At 40.0% G+C, this 20125-nt stretch overlaps 1 protein-coding gene across 1 annotated transcript in view; it reads right to left on the bottom strand.

The window, feature by feature from the left end:
• Positions 1–20125, bottom strand: part of Spata16 (spermatogenesis associated 16) — a 306178-nt gene that overhangs the window by 259528 nt on the left and 26525 nt on the right. Inside the window, exon 2 of the mRNA XM_021158236.1 lies at positions 16901–17533. Coding sequence (XP_021013895.1) covers positions 16901–17515 — 615 coding nt within the window. The 5' untranslated portion in view covers positions 17516–17533. The remainder of the gene's footprint in view (positions 1–16900; positions 17534–20125) is intronic.

Raw genomic sequence — 20125 nt, 5'->3', positions numbered from 1 at the left:
AGCAAGGCGGTTCATTTATTAAAATGCCGTGCTCACTCGTATATGCATGGATACATTTCCCCGGAGTCATCATAAACAATTATTCAGTAATATTTCAAATATGAAAAACAAGGGGGAAAATCCAATAAATATAAATGAACATGTCAAAATATACAAACAACCTTGGTGACTAACTTTAAAGGTGTGTTATAAAAGCAATTTATCATTGGAGCAGTTTGCACAATCTCTGTATGTTTTTGCTACTCGTGCTTTTCTATTAGTATCTATGCAGGATAAAAGGAGGCAGAGGCACAGGGGGCCAAGGGACAATCGCCCCTCTGCACTGCTACCTATCAAAGCCCCCTTCCCTTTGGTTGGGCTGGATGACGTTTCCAAGAAGCACATTTCTGCACAAGGGGAGGACAAGCTGATATCTGCTTGGTATAGACCATCAGCTAGTAAAAACTGCAGGACTGCGTCCTTTTCTATCCCAAAGAGAATCTCACTCCTTTAAACAGAGCACATCCCAGTTCTCACTGCATGCGTGCTGTGTGTTCTGTTATGTGGTGTGCTGGGTGGTGTGCTGGGTGGCTGCCCCTCATCCTTTACTGTTACCTGGGAAGGTCCTCGTGTTTGCCGCTTACTATCTGACTCCTGGGAATTTGCTAACTGGCTATTTCCCCAGTCTTTGATGAGTGACCACTTCTCCATTATTACTGAATTTAATCCTCTAATTTCCCAGTTTGGAAGCCATCCCTTTCTTAATTGTTCATGTTCTTCAGGATTTTGCCATTGTCCTTTTTTTGATATTTCAAGCCTGTGCTTTTTGCTGGATGTGTTGTTACAGTGAGCCTTCCCAGCAACAGACTAACTGCAGTCAGCAGCTGTGTCTCTTTAGTTCTTCAAATGCTTGTCCTGTTTGGCTCAGCTCTGCTCCTTACAAAATGCTTCTGTGTTTGAGTCTACAAATTTTCATCATCTCCCTCCCTCTCTCCCTCTATTGCGTGTTCCTTCCCTCCTTCCCTTTCTCCTTCCTTCTCTCTCTCCCTCTATCTTTCTTTCTCCTTCCCTCCTTCCCTTCCCCCTCCCTCTCTTATTCTTTTCATCCCTCTCTTCCTCCCTCCCCCTTCTCTTCCTTCCTCCATCCTTCTCTTCCTCTCCCCCTTCATTTCCCCTCCCCCTACCCAGTTCCTTGCTTCTCTTGCCTACTCCCCTCTTACTTGCTAATATTGCTGATCAGTTCTGCCCTTACATGTCTCATCTGTAATCACACCCAGTATCTTATAATGGCTTCTAGTATTTTCATTCTCAAATCTGCCTCCAAATGCTGTGGCTTTCACACCCGTAGCATCAAGACCTGCAGGAGGAAGCATGCTTTCCAGTCACAAACTTTGATTCTCTCCAGCACATAAAAATTAGTATTTTTCTTTCTCCTCATTCTTTTCTCTTACTTAATCTGGTTTTTACAGAGATATATCTACCTAAATACATAGAATAAGCCTTTGAAAGGAAAAGTTGCCTTCCAATGTTCAATAAACTCAAATGCTTTTCTCTTCTTTTCCTCTTCCCTCTCCTCTCCTCTTTTCTCCTCCTATCCCCTCCTCTCCCTATCTTCTTTTTCTTCCACATCTTTTCTCTTTTCTTCTCCTCGAGTCTGTCATTCTTCACTCCATTCTATGTGCTCCCTTACATTCAGATTCATGATTTCAATTAAACACAATATCAGTCATAGCCCATTAAGTTGATTTCACAACTTAGTCACAGGTCAGGACTCAGAATTGAATAATGTGTTTTCTCTACACTGGAGTGGATAATAAAAATAAAAATTGTACTCAATCTGTCTCCACACTGGTCCTTTCAGGAGACTTTTCATTGTCTACTGGATGATGTCCAATGCCTTGACAAAACTGCATGGTTCCTGGTGCCTAGTCAGTGTTTCTAGTTCTGCCTTCCCGGAGTCATTCTTCTCTATCATTCTGCTGACACCAGTTCCTTTTCACTTTAACTTACTGATTTCTCTTTCTGGTTCTCTTCTCTCTTCCTCACTCTTGCTGTTTTCCCCAAATCAAGACTTGTTTAATGGAAAAATATCCAACATATTATATCATATTACATTGAGGTCTCATGTCCTGCTTTCAACACCAATTTCAACGTCTTTCTGGGGTCTACAACTCTCTAGAATATGGCTCTATCTGTTAAGTCTTATTACAATGCCATGCCACCCTCTAGTCAGCAGTCATTCTGTTTTATGTTTCTTCTTTAGGTCTCCATGCTGCAAATCATGTTCCTCTCCTTCACACAACAGGCTCACTTTCCATTCTCTCTCTCTATATATCCTATTTTTCAATTCAGCTATTTATCTTTTGATGTCTAGTGTAAAAATCCTCTTGTGTTTTTATAGGTACTTCATGTTTTATTAAATCTATTTTTCTTTCATAAAGATGATAGTTTCCACCTTACTGAATTATTATAAAGATAGAAAAGTTTGCATATAGTGTCTGCAACATCACTTGCTCTCGTCATCCATAGATCTTGTTAAATTTTGCCATCCTAAACATTTTCTCTTTAGATATAACACTGGAGACCTGATTTGTTTGTGTTCATGTGTGAGAGTGCTGCCACATGTGTGCCATGTGCATGTGTGGAAGTCAGAGGGCAACCTCTGATGTCAGTCTTTGTCGTCTACTTTGTGATAGTCTTTTGTAATTAGCCCCTATGTATGCCTGGGTAGCTGGACTCTCCTGTGGATCCTAGGACTTGAACACAGGTGCTCATACTTACACAGCAAGTGCCTCATCCATCTACTGAGCCACATCCCTAGCCTACATGTGATAAATTTCTAATGCATTAACAGTGATAAGAACTGTCTAGAGTTGGACTCTAAATACCGTGAGATCTAAATCTTTGTTGTGTAATATTCTCTTACCATGACATCATCTGACAAGGTGAAAGGAAGCAGAAAGTGAGCACTTAATAATTTGGTTAAGTTTAACCAAGACTCATATGTCAGGCATAGGACATCTCTTCTCAAGTTGTTAGAGATGTCTAAGAGACTTCCGAAACAATGTAGATTACTCCCATTGTCCTTGGCTACCTCCAAGTACTTGAAGATCATGTCCTGTTGCTGAAGACACTGTCCACTTCAGACACAGGACTTTGAGGAATAGAGCTGGAACCAACGTGGAAGCTTCCTTTCTGAGAACTCCCTCAGCATCAGAAGGTGCTATGCAAAGTGCCACGGAGGAGGTACAGTTGGCCCTCCTATCCGTAAAGCCTATGCACCACAGTTATTACTGGCCTGGCAAGATGTCTACACCAGTGCAATAGTGGCACTTTTGTCTTGGGGTAACCACCAGCTATCTAGCTTTTTAGTCAGAAGGAATTCATGACTGTTACTGTAAGCATAGCCAACTACCCATGGCTGGAGAAGGGATCAACCTCAGAGGAAAATCCATTAGGGCCATCTTCCTAAATGTAGGTAATTTCTAACTGTAATCTAAATGTTTACCTGTATATGCACAGAGAAGAGCAGCTGCCATCTTTCATCTGAGATGCTTGTTATTGTAACAGACAGCAACTATTATAGATAGTCCCAATTTGTGAAAATGTAGAGAAAAGGTGACTGTGTGGTGCTCAACCCAACAGACACATTCACATCACAACCTCTGTACCTAAGGTCAGGAAAGATCATGGAGATGGGGCTGGGAGTGAGTGAGGCCAGAAGACCTATATGTCAGGGAAGCTACATCTGTGAACTCTCAGCAATACCAGCATAGTGACAGCACCAGCTGATGTGCCAATGTTGACAGGAAAATTACTGTATGGTCCCACCATTAGATGAAGAACCACAGGCTCTTCAATGCTTTACGAGAGAGGGAGTCAGCCTCCTCAAGGGATGAGATCCTGTTTGGTTGTCCCATCCCAAGGGTTAGCTGGACTCATGTACAAACAAGCAAACCTAAATGGATGCAATTATGTGTGTGTGTGTGTGTGTAAATTATATACATACATACATATATGTATATATACATATGTATATATTATATATGTATACATATGTATATATTATAGATCAAATCTGTATTGATTCAGGTATAGAGTCCTTACATAATCCTAAATTGTAATCAAACTGATGATCCTCTCAAGTTTCATATGAACTAAAACTGATGATTCTCATGCAAATTCAGGATAGTGTTACAAAATGCCACTCCCACAATCTAGCTTTATTTTCCAAATTTATTGCAGGGCCACTAAAGCTACACAAAATGAAGAACAGCAATACCAACTCCTTCTTTCCTTCTCTGCTCCATCTCAGCCTTATATATTACACAATATATACACACATATGTATGTATATATAATGCATATATATATATATATATATATATATATATATATATATGTGTGTGTGTGTGTGTGTGNTGTGTGTGTGTGTGTGTGTGTGTATACATACAAAAATACTTGAAGCAATCATTAATTTGAGAGGGAGGACATAGGAGTTGTGGGGCAGGACTGATGTAGATTCAGGGATCATGATGGATTCTTACTCAAATAATATAATTTTTATAAAAATGATTTGTGCTTGGCTTTATGATATAATTCATCCCAAAATTTAATGGTGGTTTATTAATGACTAGCACTATCATTATCACCACTACCACCATCATTGACCAAAACAAATGCTCCAGTATTTCTTTCTTTCTTGATATAAGGTTAGTGGTGACATTCATGTATATAGAAGTCTAATGTTCTAAGTTTTCATAACAATGCATATACCTAGGAAACTGCACAGAGCTCTTGCAATGAAATCCAGTTCCTTGGATACCACCCCCTGCCTAACTAAGTCTGTCTCTGATAAGGGGTGGAATTATCTTCCAAGTGGCAATAAAGTGTCCCTTGCCTTAGTGAATATTAAATGAAGCAACAGGGGAGCTAAAAATTAACTATCAAGCCAGAAATTTCCACTAACTTTCTTGTACATAGCAGAATCAGAAGAGTAAGCTACAGCCCCACTCTACGTTAGGTTTCTGGGACAGAGTAGAGTGGATTTCTTCTAGTCAGCAACGTCAAGCATCTGTCCACACACTGAGCTACAAATGAAGCAAGGCTGAAAGGGGGCACTGGGGAGAGGGGAGAGTGGGCTTCTTCACTTTGTGTATGCTTGGTGGCTCTGCAAAAAAAAATTAGAAACTAAAATTGGATAACAGGAGTGGTATTTGGTAATATTTTCTAGTATTTGCATTAGAATCATCAGTTTTAGTGCATGTGAATCCTGAGAGAATCATCAGCTTCATTACTATGTAGGGATGTGTAAGGATTCTGGAGCTGGGTTGATGGGGATTTGATTGTTAATAATTACAGAGTCATCTCTACTTTAAAATTACACTAACATTTACTATCGCTTGAATTAAACAAAAATGACCCTTGGGAGGTACAGAAATGACCTCACTCATCACACAGTTCTTGGTCAGTTTCTTACGGATCAATCAAGCATTTTTTTTTTTTTTTGTGAAGTCTTCAGACATGAAATGATTTTAGTATTTCAGTCAGAGAAACTAACTAGCCATTAGTCAGAATTTAACATCAACATATTTCTAGGTACAGGAGAGGAGTCATTAAGCAAATTAATTTCCTTTTGAATTCATTTGAGGTTATTTTAAATGCAGGCTTTCAAAGAGTAAACTTTTCAGGCCATTTAAAATACTTATTTTTACTTTTTACTTTTTATTTTAGCATATTCTGAGATTACATATAGAGATTGCATAGAATTCAGAAGATATCAGAGATTCCAGGAGTGGTCACTGGGGCATTTCTGAATACATATACCACAAGTAGTGATCACATCAAAATGACTGGCATGTGACCTGGATTGCCTCCTGGTTTGATTTTGATGCATGGCTTCATTAATGTAGCCCAGTCTGGTCTCAGACTTTTGATGCTTGTGTGGCTATAGTACTGAGATGACAGGTTTGGACCCCATACTTATCTCTGAGTGTTTAAAAAATAGTTTTAGGATGCTTATGTATCTACCAGTTTTTTAAAAAAAAAGTTTGATATGAGTTATACCTATTGTAAGTGATTAAAAGGAGAAGAAATTATGGTCATCTAGGATAGTGGGTTTTCAACCTGTAGTTGTTCAATCAATACTTTATTCATGGAGCTAAAACAATCAGTGTATAAGGCCTGTCTATTGTGCGGATCCTACACATTTCCATCAGACTCTCTGAGAGCAGCCACATACATTTAGTTGATCTCCAGGGCACTATAATTATATTAATAACTATGAGGTTGGTGGTCATATCCAATGGACTGTGATTCTTCTCTCATTTGTAAAGTGACAAAAATCCAGTACAGACTAATTTATTTAAAATCTCCCCGGTACTGCTTGTATTCTCTGCACCACTGGAGTAACAGGAAAGCTTGATTCTCTTGGGGTAATCAACTACCCAGAAGGCCTCTCTTGCCTTGTCTTCTGTACAACGGCTACTAAATACCAGGAAGGAAGTTTTGCTCCATTCTCTGTATTGTCCATAGGTGTCTCTTTATGGACAATGGAGGGAAGCTTGAGATGAGTCAGGACAGCCAGAGAGGAAGAGGGTGGAAGAACCTGGCTTATCTGTGAATAAAGTTTTCACTGTGTCAAGTCAGAGAACTGTCAGACTTCCCATCCTTGATCATAACTCTCAGACTCTCAGATACATTTCTGCTTTAAGCAAAGATCAGTTCTTCTCTACATACCTTAAATGCTTTAATTGTTGTGGTCCCATTGAGATGAAAATCACCTGAAGAAACTAAATTAGAGGTTATATGTACAAAGTCTTTTTGCACATCCATCTAAGGTCATATTATTTTAGGGGGGAAGTGTCTTTAAAATATAAACAATAACACATCAAACAACAACAACAACAAAAACAAGAAAAATATATGACCCCGACATAGAAGTTCAGTCTTGGTACTGGGGTGTCATCTGCATAATTTAATTATGCCCTGTTCCTGCATCTGAATTCTTATTCCTCAGGGCAGTGATAAGGGCAAACAAAAGTGGTGAGGGTAGTGTGGCTGAATCTCTCGGCTTAGGTCTTTTTCATTTGGAGATGGAAGTAGGGGACACAAAAAAGAGGCTGTATTTGAAAGGCTGTCCCCATTTGTCCCCACAACACCTCCCTCCAAAGGCCTAAAGTCACCACCACCATCTAAAGTGGGAGGAGAGGGTGAGATATCTGCAGAAAGCATTAAAGTCTTCATGTAATTTGGAAATAGGGCTTCTGTGCCTCCTCTATGGTCTGTACCTTAACCAGTCCTGGGTAAGTTCTATGACTCCGTGCTCTTCATTTATGTCTCAGCATCTGTATTAATGACTTCAAGTGATGCCCTACACTGCTTCTGGCAGAATACATGTTTCACTTGTCTCTTGGTTCCTCCTGGAGAGATCCCCAGTTTCCAAGCTGCATGCTCCAGGCTCACACACATGCCTAGAGAACATCAGACTCCATGTCCTTTGGCAGGACACCTGAGGCTACATGAGTCCTCTGGTTCATACCTTTTTTTCTTATATTTGTAAATTTTAATTTTTCAGGAGATCTATTTTCTTCATGCTTAATTATTAAAAAACACTTTTTTTATTCCCGTTAACCTTAAGAGATACAAAACCAATCTGTTAGACAAGATGGGCCTGTCCATGCAGTAGTGACATAACCATTATGGTGGCAATCAACCATCTTCCAACTACTTAGAATTCTGCTCCCACAGGAGAGAATCCATGCCTAGTATTATTAGCCTGTTTAACAACTCATGCCTGGAGAGGTCATAGGTCTAATGGGATGCTTATTATTGTTTAAATAAACTGGATAACATCAAACTGCCTTCTAAATATCCATTTATACCCATATATAAAAACTACTCTCAGCCTTGATCAAAGAAAGCTCTCTCTGCGTTGAACCACACTGAAGGCAGATTGTTGCCAAAGATGCTGAGAACTGGTGACAGCTGAGGACCGATCCTAAAGAATTCATCCATATCACCTGCTTTAATGCTCTGAGAATATTTTGAAAGATGGAGTCAGAAGAATGTACTAGGTGGAAGATAAAGAACAGGGCTATGAAAAGCCATCCTTTCATTACAGTCAGGAACTCAAAGAAGCTGTGGTTACTCTCAATGAACATGCAGAAAATTGGTTTTGTTAGTTATGCTTGGAGGAAAGAGCTCATGTGCCCCAACCCCGTACTGCTGAACTAGAACTATCGGTTCCTGGTAGATTCTGGGAGAGAGGTAATCATTGGCTTAAGTTGTGTCCCCACTTCTGAGCCCTCTGTGCTGTGATGGACACCTGCAAACCCATGTTGTCACTGGCTAACATCCTTAGCTCACAAATCAGACAGACAGGAAAGAGAGAGAAATTTGTAGGCAAGAGGGCAGATGGGCTGGAGATGGACAGGGTTGGAATGAGGGTAATCAGTGAATATTGTGTGCATGTATAATATTGTCTATGAACAAACTTAGGAAAAGAAAACCACTCAGTTTATTATTTTATTTTTGAGGCCAAGAGAAACACAGGCTATGTATTTTTTTTCTGCCATAAAAATTTGCTAACATTTTCAAGGGTCCTTTAATCACTAAATTCTTATTGGTTATGAATGAACAAACCCAGCAACAATCAAAAACTGAAATGTCTAATCTTGAGCATACAAAGTTCAACAGTTTATACCTGGCAACTGAGAGAAAATGAACTATTTCTGGCTTCCTGATTTGTGCATTTAAGATAAGGCTTGTATTTTTGTCACAAACAGCTAATCATTTACAACAGCCTTTGATGGGGATCATTCTTTCCAACAGAGTAATATAGTAGAGAACAATGCATTATTTGGGTTATTGTTTGGACAACTGTAAATATAATTAAAAGCAGATTAGATTTTTTGTTTCCTGGTTCTCAAGACCAAACCCAGAATTGTGTGCACCCTAGGTAAGTGCTTAGGGCTGCACATTGTCAGTGTTAATCACCCAGGAGAAGGGCTATGGATTAACAAAGCTATTAACAAGCATTTGGGCAAACCCTTTGGAATGCTGACATTTTAAACTTTCAAGTTTTAAATACATTGTGTGAGGCTCAAGAAGTTGAGTTCTGTTTTAACTTGTACATAAGTTATGCTTTCGTCATGGTTTGAGTTAAGCAGTGGCTGAGACCCTGCGTGACAGCATTTGGCCACAGGTTACTGTCATTTTCTCCCTCACTGCACTCTGAGGAAAAGAGAAAGTCCATCCGCAAGAGCACCTAGGAGGACAGCAAAGGTCAGAGATTCTGACTCCAAAAACTCAGCAGCACGCTCATTACAGCCGTGCACTTTTGTGGCTGCCTAGAGTTGTGATGGTAGGTGAACAGAACAGTAATCCGATGACGTGCTCAAGGGGTGACAGCAGCCATCTGACAGCCAACTACTGCCCGGGCATAGGCCCCTGCTACCCAGAGTGACTCCTGGAACAGCACACCATTGACAGCATTTGGGAACTTAGTTTGAAGTGAGGCATGTCAGATCTGAAATTTTAACAGTCTCCCTATACAACTTTTAGACACCTTTCTTTGGGAAGAGCAAAGAATCTGGGGCGTGAAGAGCCCTGCTGTAGACAGGGTGTGACCCCTTAAGGAAGGAGTTTAGCTTTTGAAAACACCAGGTTTTTGTTTTATTTTGTTTGCCTCTAAAAGGGGTGTGAGTAGCTAACTTAAGGAGTTACTGTGATGACATATTTGAAAGTGAGTGTCTTGAACTAGAACAGGGCTGAGGGCAAGTCCCCCAGATCTTGCTTCCTTTCTTTTCTTCACTGAAGGAAGACGAGCTGGACCTCAAGGCAGTTTGACTTTGCATTTCTCCAAAGGGGAACATTTTCACATGTTGAACTTTTTCAAATATTTATTGACCATTAGAATTTCTTCCTTTGAGAACTGTCAATTTGATTCATTAGCTCATTTATTGATTGGATAGTTTTCTTAGTTATTTAATCTTTGAAATTCTTTTCAATATGGTGCTACTCAGAGGAACAAATAGCAAACACTTTGCTCCAACTCTGGTGAGGATACCAAGAAAGAAGAGTCCCAGTGTGAATGTATGCCTGTCTGATGACGATGGAAATCTGTAGAAGGTTTCTCAAAAAGACTTTATGATCTAACTCTGTGTCTCTTGGGTATATACCTGAAAGACTCTAACTCAACATACTACAGAGGTACTTGCATATTTATTCTTACTTCTACCCTAGTAGTCACCACTGCCAAAATTTGGAACAAGCCTAGGTATGTACACTGACAGGATATGTGTAATATATATATATATATATATATACATATATATATATATATGTATATATATATATATATGACTTCATTTAGCTGTGAAGAAATGTGAATTGTGAAATTATGACCTTTTCAGAAAAGTGGAACTGGGGGCCATCATGTTAAGCAATATAAACCACACTCAGAAAGACAAATATCAGCTTTCTTTTACATGTAGCATTTAGATTTAAATGTGTGTGTTTGTGTGTGTGTGTGTGTGTAGGACATGAAAATAAGGGTTCTGTGAAAGCAGACGAAGAGGTCTGAATATATGTATATGTGTGTATGCATATATGCATATGTATGAACATATATATGTATATACGTACACATATACACACATAAATGTATATTTCATATATATGTGAGAAATGACAGTAAATTGGGGATTAATGGTGTGAGAAAGAATCTAGCAAGGAGAGAGGAAGGATGGGGAAGACAATGGCTAGGTATAAGAACAAAGTATAATGATCTATGTATGAAAATGTAACAATGTACCTCATTTTTTGGTATGCTAATAAAAATAATAAAAGAGAACTGTATATTGAAATCAGGAGGAAAACCACAGCTGTGTAATACAAACACCTAGGTACTCAGTACCTGATTCTACTGCACAAAGCAATACTGTGTTAAAAATCCATTTAAATTAGCTTTCTGGGATATCCACATTGTGAGGCCCTAGAGACTTGCTACAGAATTATTCTCAGTAGAGCAATTATAGGTGAGGCTGCCCTATAATGAGATATTTTTGCTACTTCATTAAATAAACCCCCTTGAATGGGCTCCAAAATGGACCTGCCTCCTACCAAATTCCATTACACTGGATGTAATCTTATCAGAAGGCCTGGTACAGACTCCATCGTCTTGGAGACTTAAAGATTACCATAAGGGAAATGTGTTCTAGAACAATGGTTCCCAAAAGATGGTTCTTACTCCCATGCTTTACTAATCTAAGGTGAAATGAGAAACAGACAACTTAGTGAGCTTTCTACAAAATTATAATGTAATCCATTTTCAAAATGTCCTCCATTTGCAGAGTTTGACATTTCCATTTTCTTTCTATTCTAGTTTTCCTTTGTTTTTGTTTTTTGTTTTTTTTTGGGGGGGGGAGTGCTAAGCTGCTCCATCTTTGATCACTTAGTGACGGAATGGTTTGTAATGCTCTTGCATAACAGACCTGCCACCCCAACCCTCTCCCAGCCCCACCCACTGAGCTGGTTGCTTTGGCCAACTTGACACAAGGTGGAGTTATCTGAGAAGAGGACGCTCAGTTGAGAAAATGCCTCCAAAAGGTTCCCTGTAGGCAAGTCTGTAGTGCATTTTCTTAATTGTTGATTGGTGTGGAAAGGCCTATCCTACTGTGGGCATCCAGCCTTGGGAAGGGGGCCTTAGGTGTATATCAAAGGAGGCTGAGAAAGCCTTGGGGAAGGAAGCCAGTAAGCAGCACTCCCTCATAGTCTCTGCTTCCCTTTTTGCCTCTAGGATCTTGTTTTGAGTTCCTGCCTTGACTTCCTTCAGTGACCTGAGAATTGTAAGCTGAAAGAAACCTTTTCCTCCCCAACTTGGTTTTGTTCATGGTGTTTTATCACAGAAATAAAAACTCTAAAAAACAGCCTCTCAAAAACTTAAGTTTTTTTTTTTTTTTTTTTTTTTTTTTTTTTACTGCTATTTAAATTCTCAATTTCTGAACGATTGATATTGAAACAACCGATCAAAGGAAGAATGTTGTTTCCTCCAGGCCAGTTGCTGGGCAGAAAGGAGTGTTAGAAGAGGAGCTACAGAGTGCTAATCAGAGGCAAATGTGCAAGTTTTCTGCCATCACAACTCTTGAGATAGATATTCAAGGTATGAAGAGAGAAAAGTTGCTATGCTCCACAGTGCATGCTTGGCTGCCCCATTTTTTACCTGGGGGTGAAGCAGTGAGAGCATGCTATGGCAGAAAGAACTGCTGAACAAATTCACTTACACCATGATCCAGAGAGTAAGGAGAAAGAAAGAGCCTGGATTCCATAAGTTTCTTGAGGCACCCCTTCAATGGCCTACACACATCTCTCTCTCGACTCCTCTCAAAGGTTACCTTATTTACCTTCTGAAGTGTCACCTTGGGATCCAAGTCTCCATCACATGGTCCCGTGGAGGGCATTCAACACCCACACCATCAGGGTAAATGGTTCAGTCAGGCACACTCAAACATAGCACTCCCAAGATTCAATGTGCCCAAGGGCCATCTGGGATTTGTTTAAATGTAGTCTCCAACTCTGCAGGGGTGTGTTCCCTCTGGAATCCTCTATTTCCAACCAACTTTCTCCCAGTAGTGCAGATGTAGCTATTAAGCTACTAAGTTGCGAAATCAAGCTGTGTTCAGACCCAGGCTCCACAAGTTTTATGAGACTATGAGCAGGTCACTTAGGCTGATCATCCATTGAGCAGTCACAGCAGCGACAGTAAGACAACAACCTATGTCATGGCTTATTTGGGGAACAGAATGGAAGAATGAGTACAAATACCCCCAGAATGTAAATCACACCACCCAACACACAGAACAAGCTTTGTGTTGTGAGTAATGAGTAATTATTTCTCCGTGAGGTCAGTTGGGCATCAAGATAAGAGAGATTAGGGCCCCTGGAGTCCTTTCCTGTGTGTTTCAATCAAAACAGACAGCTTCAGTCGTGGAGGACAAACCTTGTTTTCTAAGGCTGGTTCAAGTGGAGCTCTTTGAAGCTGTAAATCTTAAAGGGTATCTGCAGACCTGCTCTAATTCAGAAGGTAGAAGCTTTTGAAATACAAAAATCCCATGATTAAGGTAGAGGCCACAGTATCAGTGTGCAGGCCACAAAGCTAGAGTCTTTGATAATTTTTCTTTTGAGTATTTCCCCTGCAAGTTACAAGAAACACCTGATCACTATATTCTTGGATGCTGGCAATTGTTATTAATTATTCCTCTGACAAGAGTATAGCAAGAATGTTTGACTAATATTTTTCTATGTAAAAATATCCTCTCTGTATGTCTCTGTCTTTTTCTGTCTCTGTCTCTGTCTCTCTGTCTCTCTGTCTCTCTTTCTCTGTCTCTCTCTGTCTCTCTCTGTCTCGTCTCTCTCTGTCTCTCTCTGTCTCTCTCTGTCTCTCTGTCTCTGTCTCTCTCTCTCTCTCTCTCTCTCTCTCTCTGTGTGTGTGTGTGTGTGTGTATCTATGTCTGCAGACTCCAGAAGAGCATGTTAGATCCTCTGGAGTTGGAGTTCCAAGCATTTGTGAGCCACTGACATTAGTGCTGCTGACTAAACTCAGGTCTTCCAAAAGAGAAGCAAGGATGTTGAGCTTTCTCCCTAGCCCACATTTTTCCTATATTTTATTGGCACCTAAGTAATTTATTGACTAGTAGCATGCATTTAGTAATATGCAAATGTGATTCCACAAAACCAATCTTATGTTTTTACTCAAAGAAGCTCTATGATTTTGATAGTGAGTAAATTTTAAATTTTTAATAATGTGAACTACTAGAGGTGGGCTTTAGGATTTCAAATGCTCAAGCCAGGGCCAGTGTCTTTCTTGTCCTGCTGCCTTCAACCCTGGATATAGAACTCTCTGCTACTATGTCTGCCTGTGTGTCACCATGCTCCCTTCTGAAACTGTGAGCCAGCCCCAATTAAATGCTTTCCTTCATGAGAGTTGCCATGGTCTTGGTGTCTCTTCATAGCAATAGAACACTGGCTAAAACACCTTTGTGTTTGATAGTCACAAGCTATTCGGATACATTTCTAACAGTATTTTGTGTAACAACAAGACCACACCCACTCCAACAAGGCGCACCTCTAAGTCTTGTCAGGTAGCACCACTCCCTAATAGTCAAGCATTCAAGCCTATGAGCCTATGGCACTATTCCTATTCAAACTACCACAAAAGACTTTTAGATGTGTTGGCAAATATCATACCAATCAATAAATATTTTCAAATTTCCAGAAGCCTTGGCTAGAGCATGGTTTTCTCTTTCATTGCTTGTCCTGTCTTCAACCACAAGCTATACATGTTCTGCATGCTGCCATAGCTGATAGTGTCCCACTTACCTAGCAAGCCTGGGATATACTTTCTGATATGTTTCTAATAATAAAGACCCTTGGGGAGAGAGATTCCTTATCTATCTTGCTTCCTGTGTCCTAGAACCTCCTAGTGTGAGCAATGTCTGGAATACTGTTTCCCAGGCCCCCACTGCAGATTTGTATGGTTACATGATGAAATTCTGGCCAGTGGGGGCAGTAGGAGTGCTGGGTACAGCACTGTGGGCAGTGCTTGTTATTATATATGTTGTATATTATATATGTAGTACATATAGTACATATATATGTACTATATATATATATAATATATAAAATTCTTAAGATTATACTGTGCTTATTATTGGCTAGATGTACTTCTATGAAACAAATATATCTCCATCTCCTACCAGATGCTTATTTCAGAATTTCTGTCATCTATAGATAAATATTACTAAGTTCTACACACACAGATATTTGTGATGCATTCTTCTCTCTAGTGTCCTGGTTGTCATCTCAGCTTGTCGCCATCCTGCCTCACTTAAAAGCCACATCAAGCAATGAGAAAAGGACGGTGCTACGTGTTAGCATCTGAGAACCCCAAGGATGTATCACACTGGCAAGTTTAAGTTCATGAGAAGAGTTAAAGAAGGGAAGAAACCTTTCTATTCCCAGCAGCTTTTGTTTATTAAGAGACATCCTAGAGAAGATTTCAAAGTTAACTCCCAAGGTAATTAAACAAAAGCTAGGCCAGATGTCTAAGCTAAAGTTTTGGTCTCAAAATAATTACCTTTGTTAATTACCAGTAATTAGTGTCAGCATCCAAAGCTTTCCTAAAATCCAGGGGCGAGAGAAGGGGAAAAGTAGAGAAAGAAGAGCTCAAAGATGGGGAGAGGGAGAGGGAGAAGGAGAGGAGGAGGAGGAGGGGAGGGGGAGGGGAGGGGGGAAGGGAGAGGGAGGTACAGGTTTTGAGCACAAACACATGTTTAAGTCATTAAATCTCAGAGCTGAATTTTAGCATTATGAATGCTGGGTTTTATGGAAAACTGACTATTTCCTTCCAGTTAATACTGGTATCTTGTACACTCTTACATAGTCCCAACTTGAAGTTTTACAGCACAATTTCTTAATTTTATATCCTTTTTCATTGATATAAAGATAACCCTTTCTTTTACCCTGCTTCATGAAGATCATGCCTATTGGAGAAAGACCGGCAGGCAATGGGATGACCCTTGAAGAAATGTACAGGGCTCTATATGCAGTCTTGCTTGAGCATTCTGTCCTAAGTCTGGGGGCTGAAAAGGAGGTGAGAGTCCTCTCAGAGGATGGCAGATAGCCCAGGTTGCCAGCACTTACTAATGGCAATGTTATGTAGAAATAACACCCTCAAGGTTTACATGGCACACTATGCTGCCAGTTGGGGTATGGATGACCCTGTATGAAAATAGATGAATTCTCTGTTTGTGTGTGTTTGTATGTACTCAGTTCCTTCTTAAATATTTAGGGATAACACTGTTGATTATTTCCTATTAGTAATTCATTCTAGATTTACACATTTCAACATGCAGGCAGTAGTGGACATATTTTACTCTGTAAATCTATACCACAGCCCCTTACATTATCTCTAGGCCTCCCTCTGGCCTCCATCAAGGTGTTCCTTGATGCACATTTATGTAATATTACTATATTGAGCCTCTCAATATGAAAGACAAAAGGAACACACTTTCTTTTCTTTCACTCATATTTTGAAGTCTCCATGCTCAGCAGGGATATCTAGAATTCACTGAGGTTTTTTATTTTTTATTTTATTTTATTTTATCTTTTTGTTTTTGCAATTAATAGAATACATAGGGGGATCCCAATCGTGCTGGGCCATTGGGACTTTTACATATGCATTTCCTTAATCTACAAGTTTAGTGAGTCGTCAGACCACATACTTTTTTTGCACGACTTATTCTGGGTTTAACAGTAATTTCTAGGTTTATTTCAGTCCACTAACACCTTCTTAATGCTTGCAGATGGCATAATAGTCATAAAGTTCACTAGAATGAGGAGGATATCTGAAGTGATGCTCCTGTCAAGGAAAATGATGTTATCTGTACCAAGCATTGTAAGGAGTCTAACATGTATAACATTGTATACCAAGTGTACCACGTACAGTATCAGCCTGTGCTGAAAACTAAGGGTTTGCTTGCAAAGACTACATAAAAGGTACAATTTATGGTCTTGAGGAATGCTTGCATTTAGAAAGGATTTATTTAACACATCACCACTGTATTGATGTGTCATAGCTTTTGGAGGTATATACCTAAATTATAAAACTAACCACATTTGTACATATGTTGCCATTTCCTTCTGGGTTTGCAAGCAGAAAAAGCATGTTAAACAGGAATAGGCATGGTAATCTACTGGCCCATCTCACTTGCTTTATGTAACTTTGTAACTCTTAATTCTGGCGTTAAATAATTTTACCCCATGACCACTGTTCATTACATTGTGGCCAGAACCACTCAGTGTAATTGCAGCTTTTAATTTCATGGCTCCCTGCGCATCTATACTGACTGTAATCCCATACCTCAAGTGCTGTCCTGAACTGTCCTGCTGCCACGGCATATTTCTTCTGTCTATAGCAAGAGCTGGCATCCTTTAAGGCTACCTGAAGCCATTTGTCAATCTGTGGCAGGGTGGTGAGATCCCGGGGACTTGCAGGTGGCATCGTGGTGGCAGCCTGGCCTGTTGCCTGAAGCCCAGGGCACATGTAAGGCTGGGCAAACTCATAGCTCACATCCTCTTCATCAACGTAGACCAGCTTCATTTCCACATCCATTATGTTCTTTAAGGGGATGTGAGGCAGAGGTACGGTGGTGAATAGCTGATTGTCTAGTTCCATTATCTTGGCCTCCTTCTTTCCCACCAGCTTCTCTTCGCTGTCAGCCTTCCGTTTAAGGGCCACCTTTTCTAACTCGTTATTTTGTTTTTCTTTGATGCTCTTTGTGAGTTTTACTCTCTCAGCTGAGGCTTCAGCTTGCGTTTCTCCACTGTTCTTCTTAATTCCAGGTGGCCCTTCCAGGCTGTTGGGGGAATTTGTTAAGGTGGACATTTTCTTGCTTGTATTTATTTTCGGAAGAAGCGGATCGCGATAGACTCTCTTCACTGTAGTCTCCAAACTCCTACTCTTGCCAGAATCCATTGGTCCACCCGTAGACTCCTGCAGGGATGACAAAGAAGAAAGTCATGAAAACAATGACTTTGAAACCCCAGTTGTTTTAGCCAATAGTCAGTTGCATTTCTAATACTGTTTTCTTCATTATAGATACCTATCATGCAGAACACAGATGTATTTATACTATCCACTGACTGTTCACACTGACCAATGGATGCTTCAGTCTCAAAACTCACTAAGGTAAGAACTCACCCCAAGCTTATTGGGATGTTGCCTGAAAAATAATTTACGGCTGAACAGCATTAAATGAACCTTTATATGAGAAGCTAAAGTCATTGAATAGGAAAATCTTATACATAGCCCTAGAAGACAAAAAAAAAAAATCCACTTTCTCTTCATTTTCTCAGAAAGGCAGGCAGTCTATAACTCATCACAAAGCCCATTGCTATCCTGAATGATGGACTTGGGAGAGAAACCACAGCCACTTCTTTGGAAAAACTTCCAGAAATGTGAGCATGGCGATTTCTTTATATGTTTGCTCCATTAGTTTGGAAAGTCTCATGCTGGACTATCTCTAAAGACCACTATTTGTTAAAACAAATAGAGGAATGTGACCTTAACCTCCCAGTGACTCAAGCCATGTATTCATCTTTTGAATCCACTGTTTCTGGAGTAATGACATGAATATGGTTTCTGATGTGAACCATGTTCCCAATGCGCTAATGCTAACACACAGTTTGATAAGGAGGCCTCTTCATAGGAACTTTGCTCCTAGATCTGCAAGATAGAAAATGCCCTAAAATATAATAATTGATGAATATAATTGGCTCTTATCCCATATGATCCTCTGACTTAATCATAGTCTCTACTGGGTACAACTTATTTCTTTACAAAGAATCTAAAGGATAGGAAGCCGATGCCTCTCCATGGACACGATACTGCTTTCAGCAGAACCTGCCCCTGGGCACTCACAAGCTCCTTGTTTAGAGTCTTTCCTCCCTGCCATGTCACTTTTAGTGTAGCTCTGACTATACTTACATAAGATACAAAGAGACAAGAAAATAGCTGGGCTAAGGCTGAGTATGATCGCAAGATACGATGAGTTAAAATGTAATATTTGTGCTTCTATTAATGTCTGTGATGCCCCCTCCACTAAGGGAAAACACTTGAGAAGCCTCTTCAAGCTTGTTATTTTGCTAATATCGATTGCTTTGCTTTGTCTACTGAGAGGCAGTAGTTTGGCTCCAGCAGACCTTTGAAACACAGTGAACCAATACCCAGTTGATTCTTAAGACAAAAAAAAAAAAAAAAAAAAGACATAAAACTGTACTTTTGAGGTTAAAATTTTTCCTTTACCCTTATATGTAGGTGTTATAGAAAAGTGTTAGTTAGGCTATACATGAACATAAAAGAGGCTATCATGACAGTTTTATGACCTCATAATAAGTATCAAGTTGGAATGAGAGACTGCTGTGAAGGCAAGAGGATCTGAGTTCAAATCCCCCCCCCATCCACCTAAAAGCCATGCATGGCTATAACCCCACTGTTTGGGTACAGACACTGGTGGGTTCAAGGAATGTGTTGGCCACTTGTTCTAACCACAACATTGAGCTTCAGGTACAATGACAGTGTACCTACAAAGAAAATAAGGTGGAGAGGGATGAAGAAAGACTGCCAGTTTCTGCCTCTGGACACACACACACACACACACACACACACACACACACACACACACAAATACACACAGAGAGAGGGGAGGAAGAGGGAGAGAGAGAGAGAGAGAGAGAGAGAGAGAGAGAGAGAGAGAGAGAGAGATCAGATTCTAGTAAGAATTATCTTATTAGTTATCAAAAGCTAAATGCTAGAGTTGTGATTCCGACAGAATTATATTGACAGAAGTAATTTGTGAAAGATTACAATCTTGGCCAATGTATGCCCTGCTCCTTCCTAAGGAGATGTGCAAAACAGTGAATCCCAGGTCCAGTGCCACCACTGTGCCTTGATCAGGGCACTGTCCTGAGTATTCTACCTAAGGCAGTGAGAAGAAGACAGTGCCAGCCATCACTGTGTTCTTGTTTGTTCTTGTACCATGGAGGATCTGGGCTTCGAAGGTTGGGGTCTCTGGAGGTGGATTCTCAGACAAGCATCTATCTCACAGAATTTCTTTCAGTAGCTCAGATACAGCTTTTGAAATTTTCCCGTTGCTCAGAATAGCTGCTGGTAAGATTCATTTTCACAATAGACTATATATAAATATGAATAATAAATGTTGGTAGGTGAACGGTTCCAAGAGTTTCTCCCGGTATCTTATCTCAGCTATTTACATCATGTACCAGAGGCTACAGACCGTCAACTTCTCTGTAGTGGGTTGATGTAACACTGCAGAACCTATAGCAACACTACCTTCTTATCACGGTTGACTTCTCATCTTCAGTGTGTAAATTTGTGTCCATCTTTGTAACTGCTTCTCCTGAAGGGTGATTGTCTTTCCTTTCTTTATTGCCTTCCCATTCCTCCTTGCCCTAGCCTCTTCCAACCTATCTAATCCCTGAAGATGTGCCTTTTCTTCAGAGCAAGAAGAAAGGTTGTGTGTGTGTGTGTGTGTGTGTGAGAGAGAGAGAGAGAGAGAGAGAGAGA

This window comes from Mus caroli, chromosome 3 (genome assembly GCF_900094665.2).
Source record: "Mus caroli chromosome 3, CAROLI_EIJ_v1.1, whole genome shotgun sequence".
NCBI classification, from domain to species: domain Eukaryota; kingdom Metazoa; phylum Chordata; class Mammalia; order Rodentia; family Muridae; genus Mus; species Mus caroli.
This window is presented reverse-complemented; position numbering and strand designations above follow the sequence as displayed.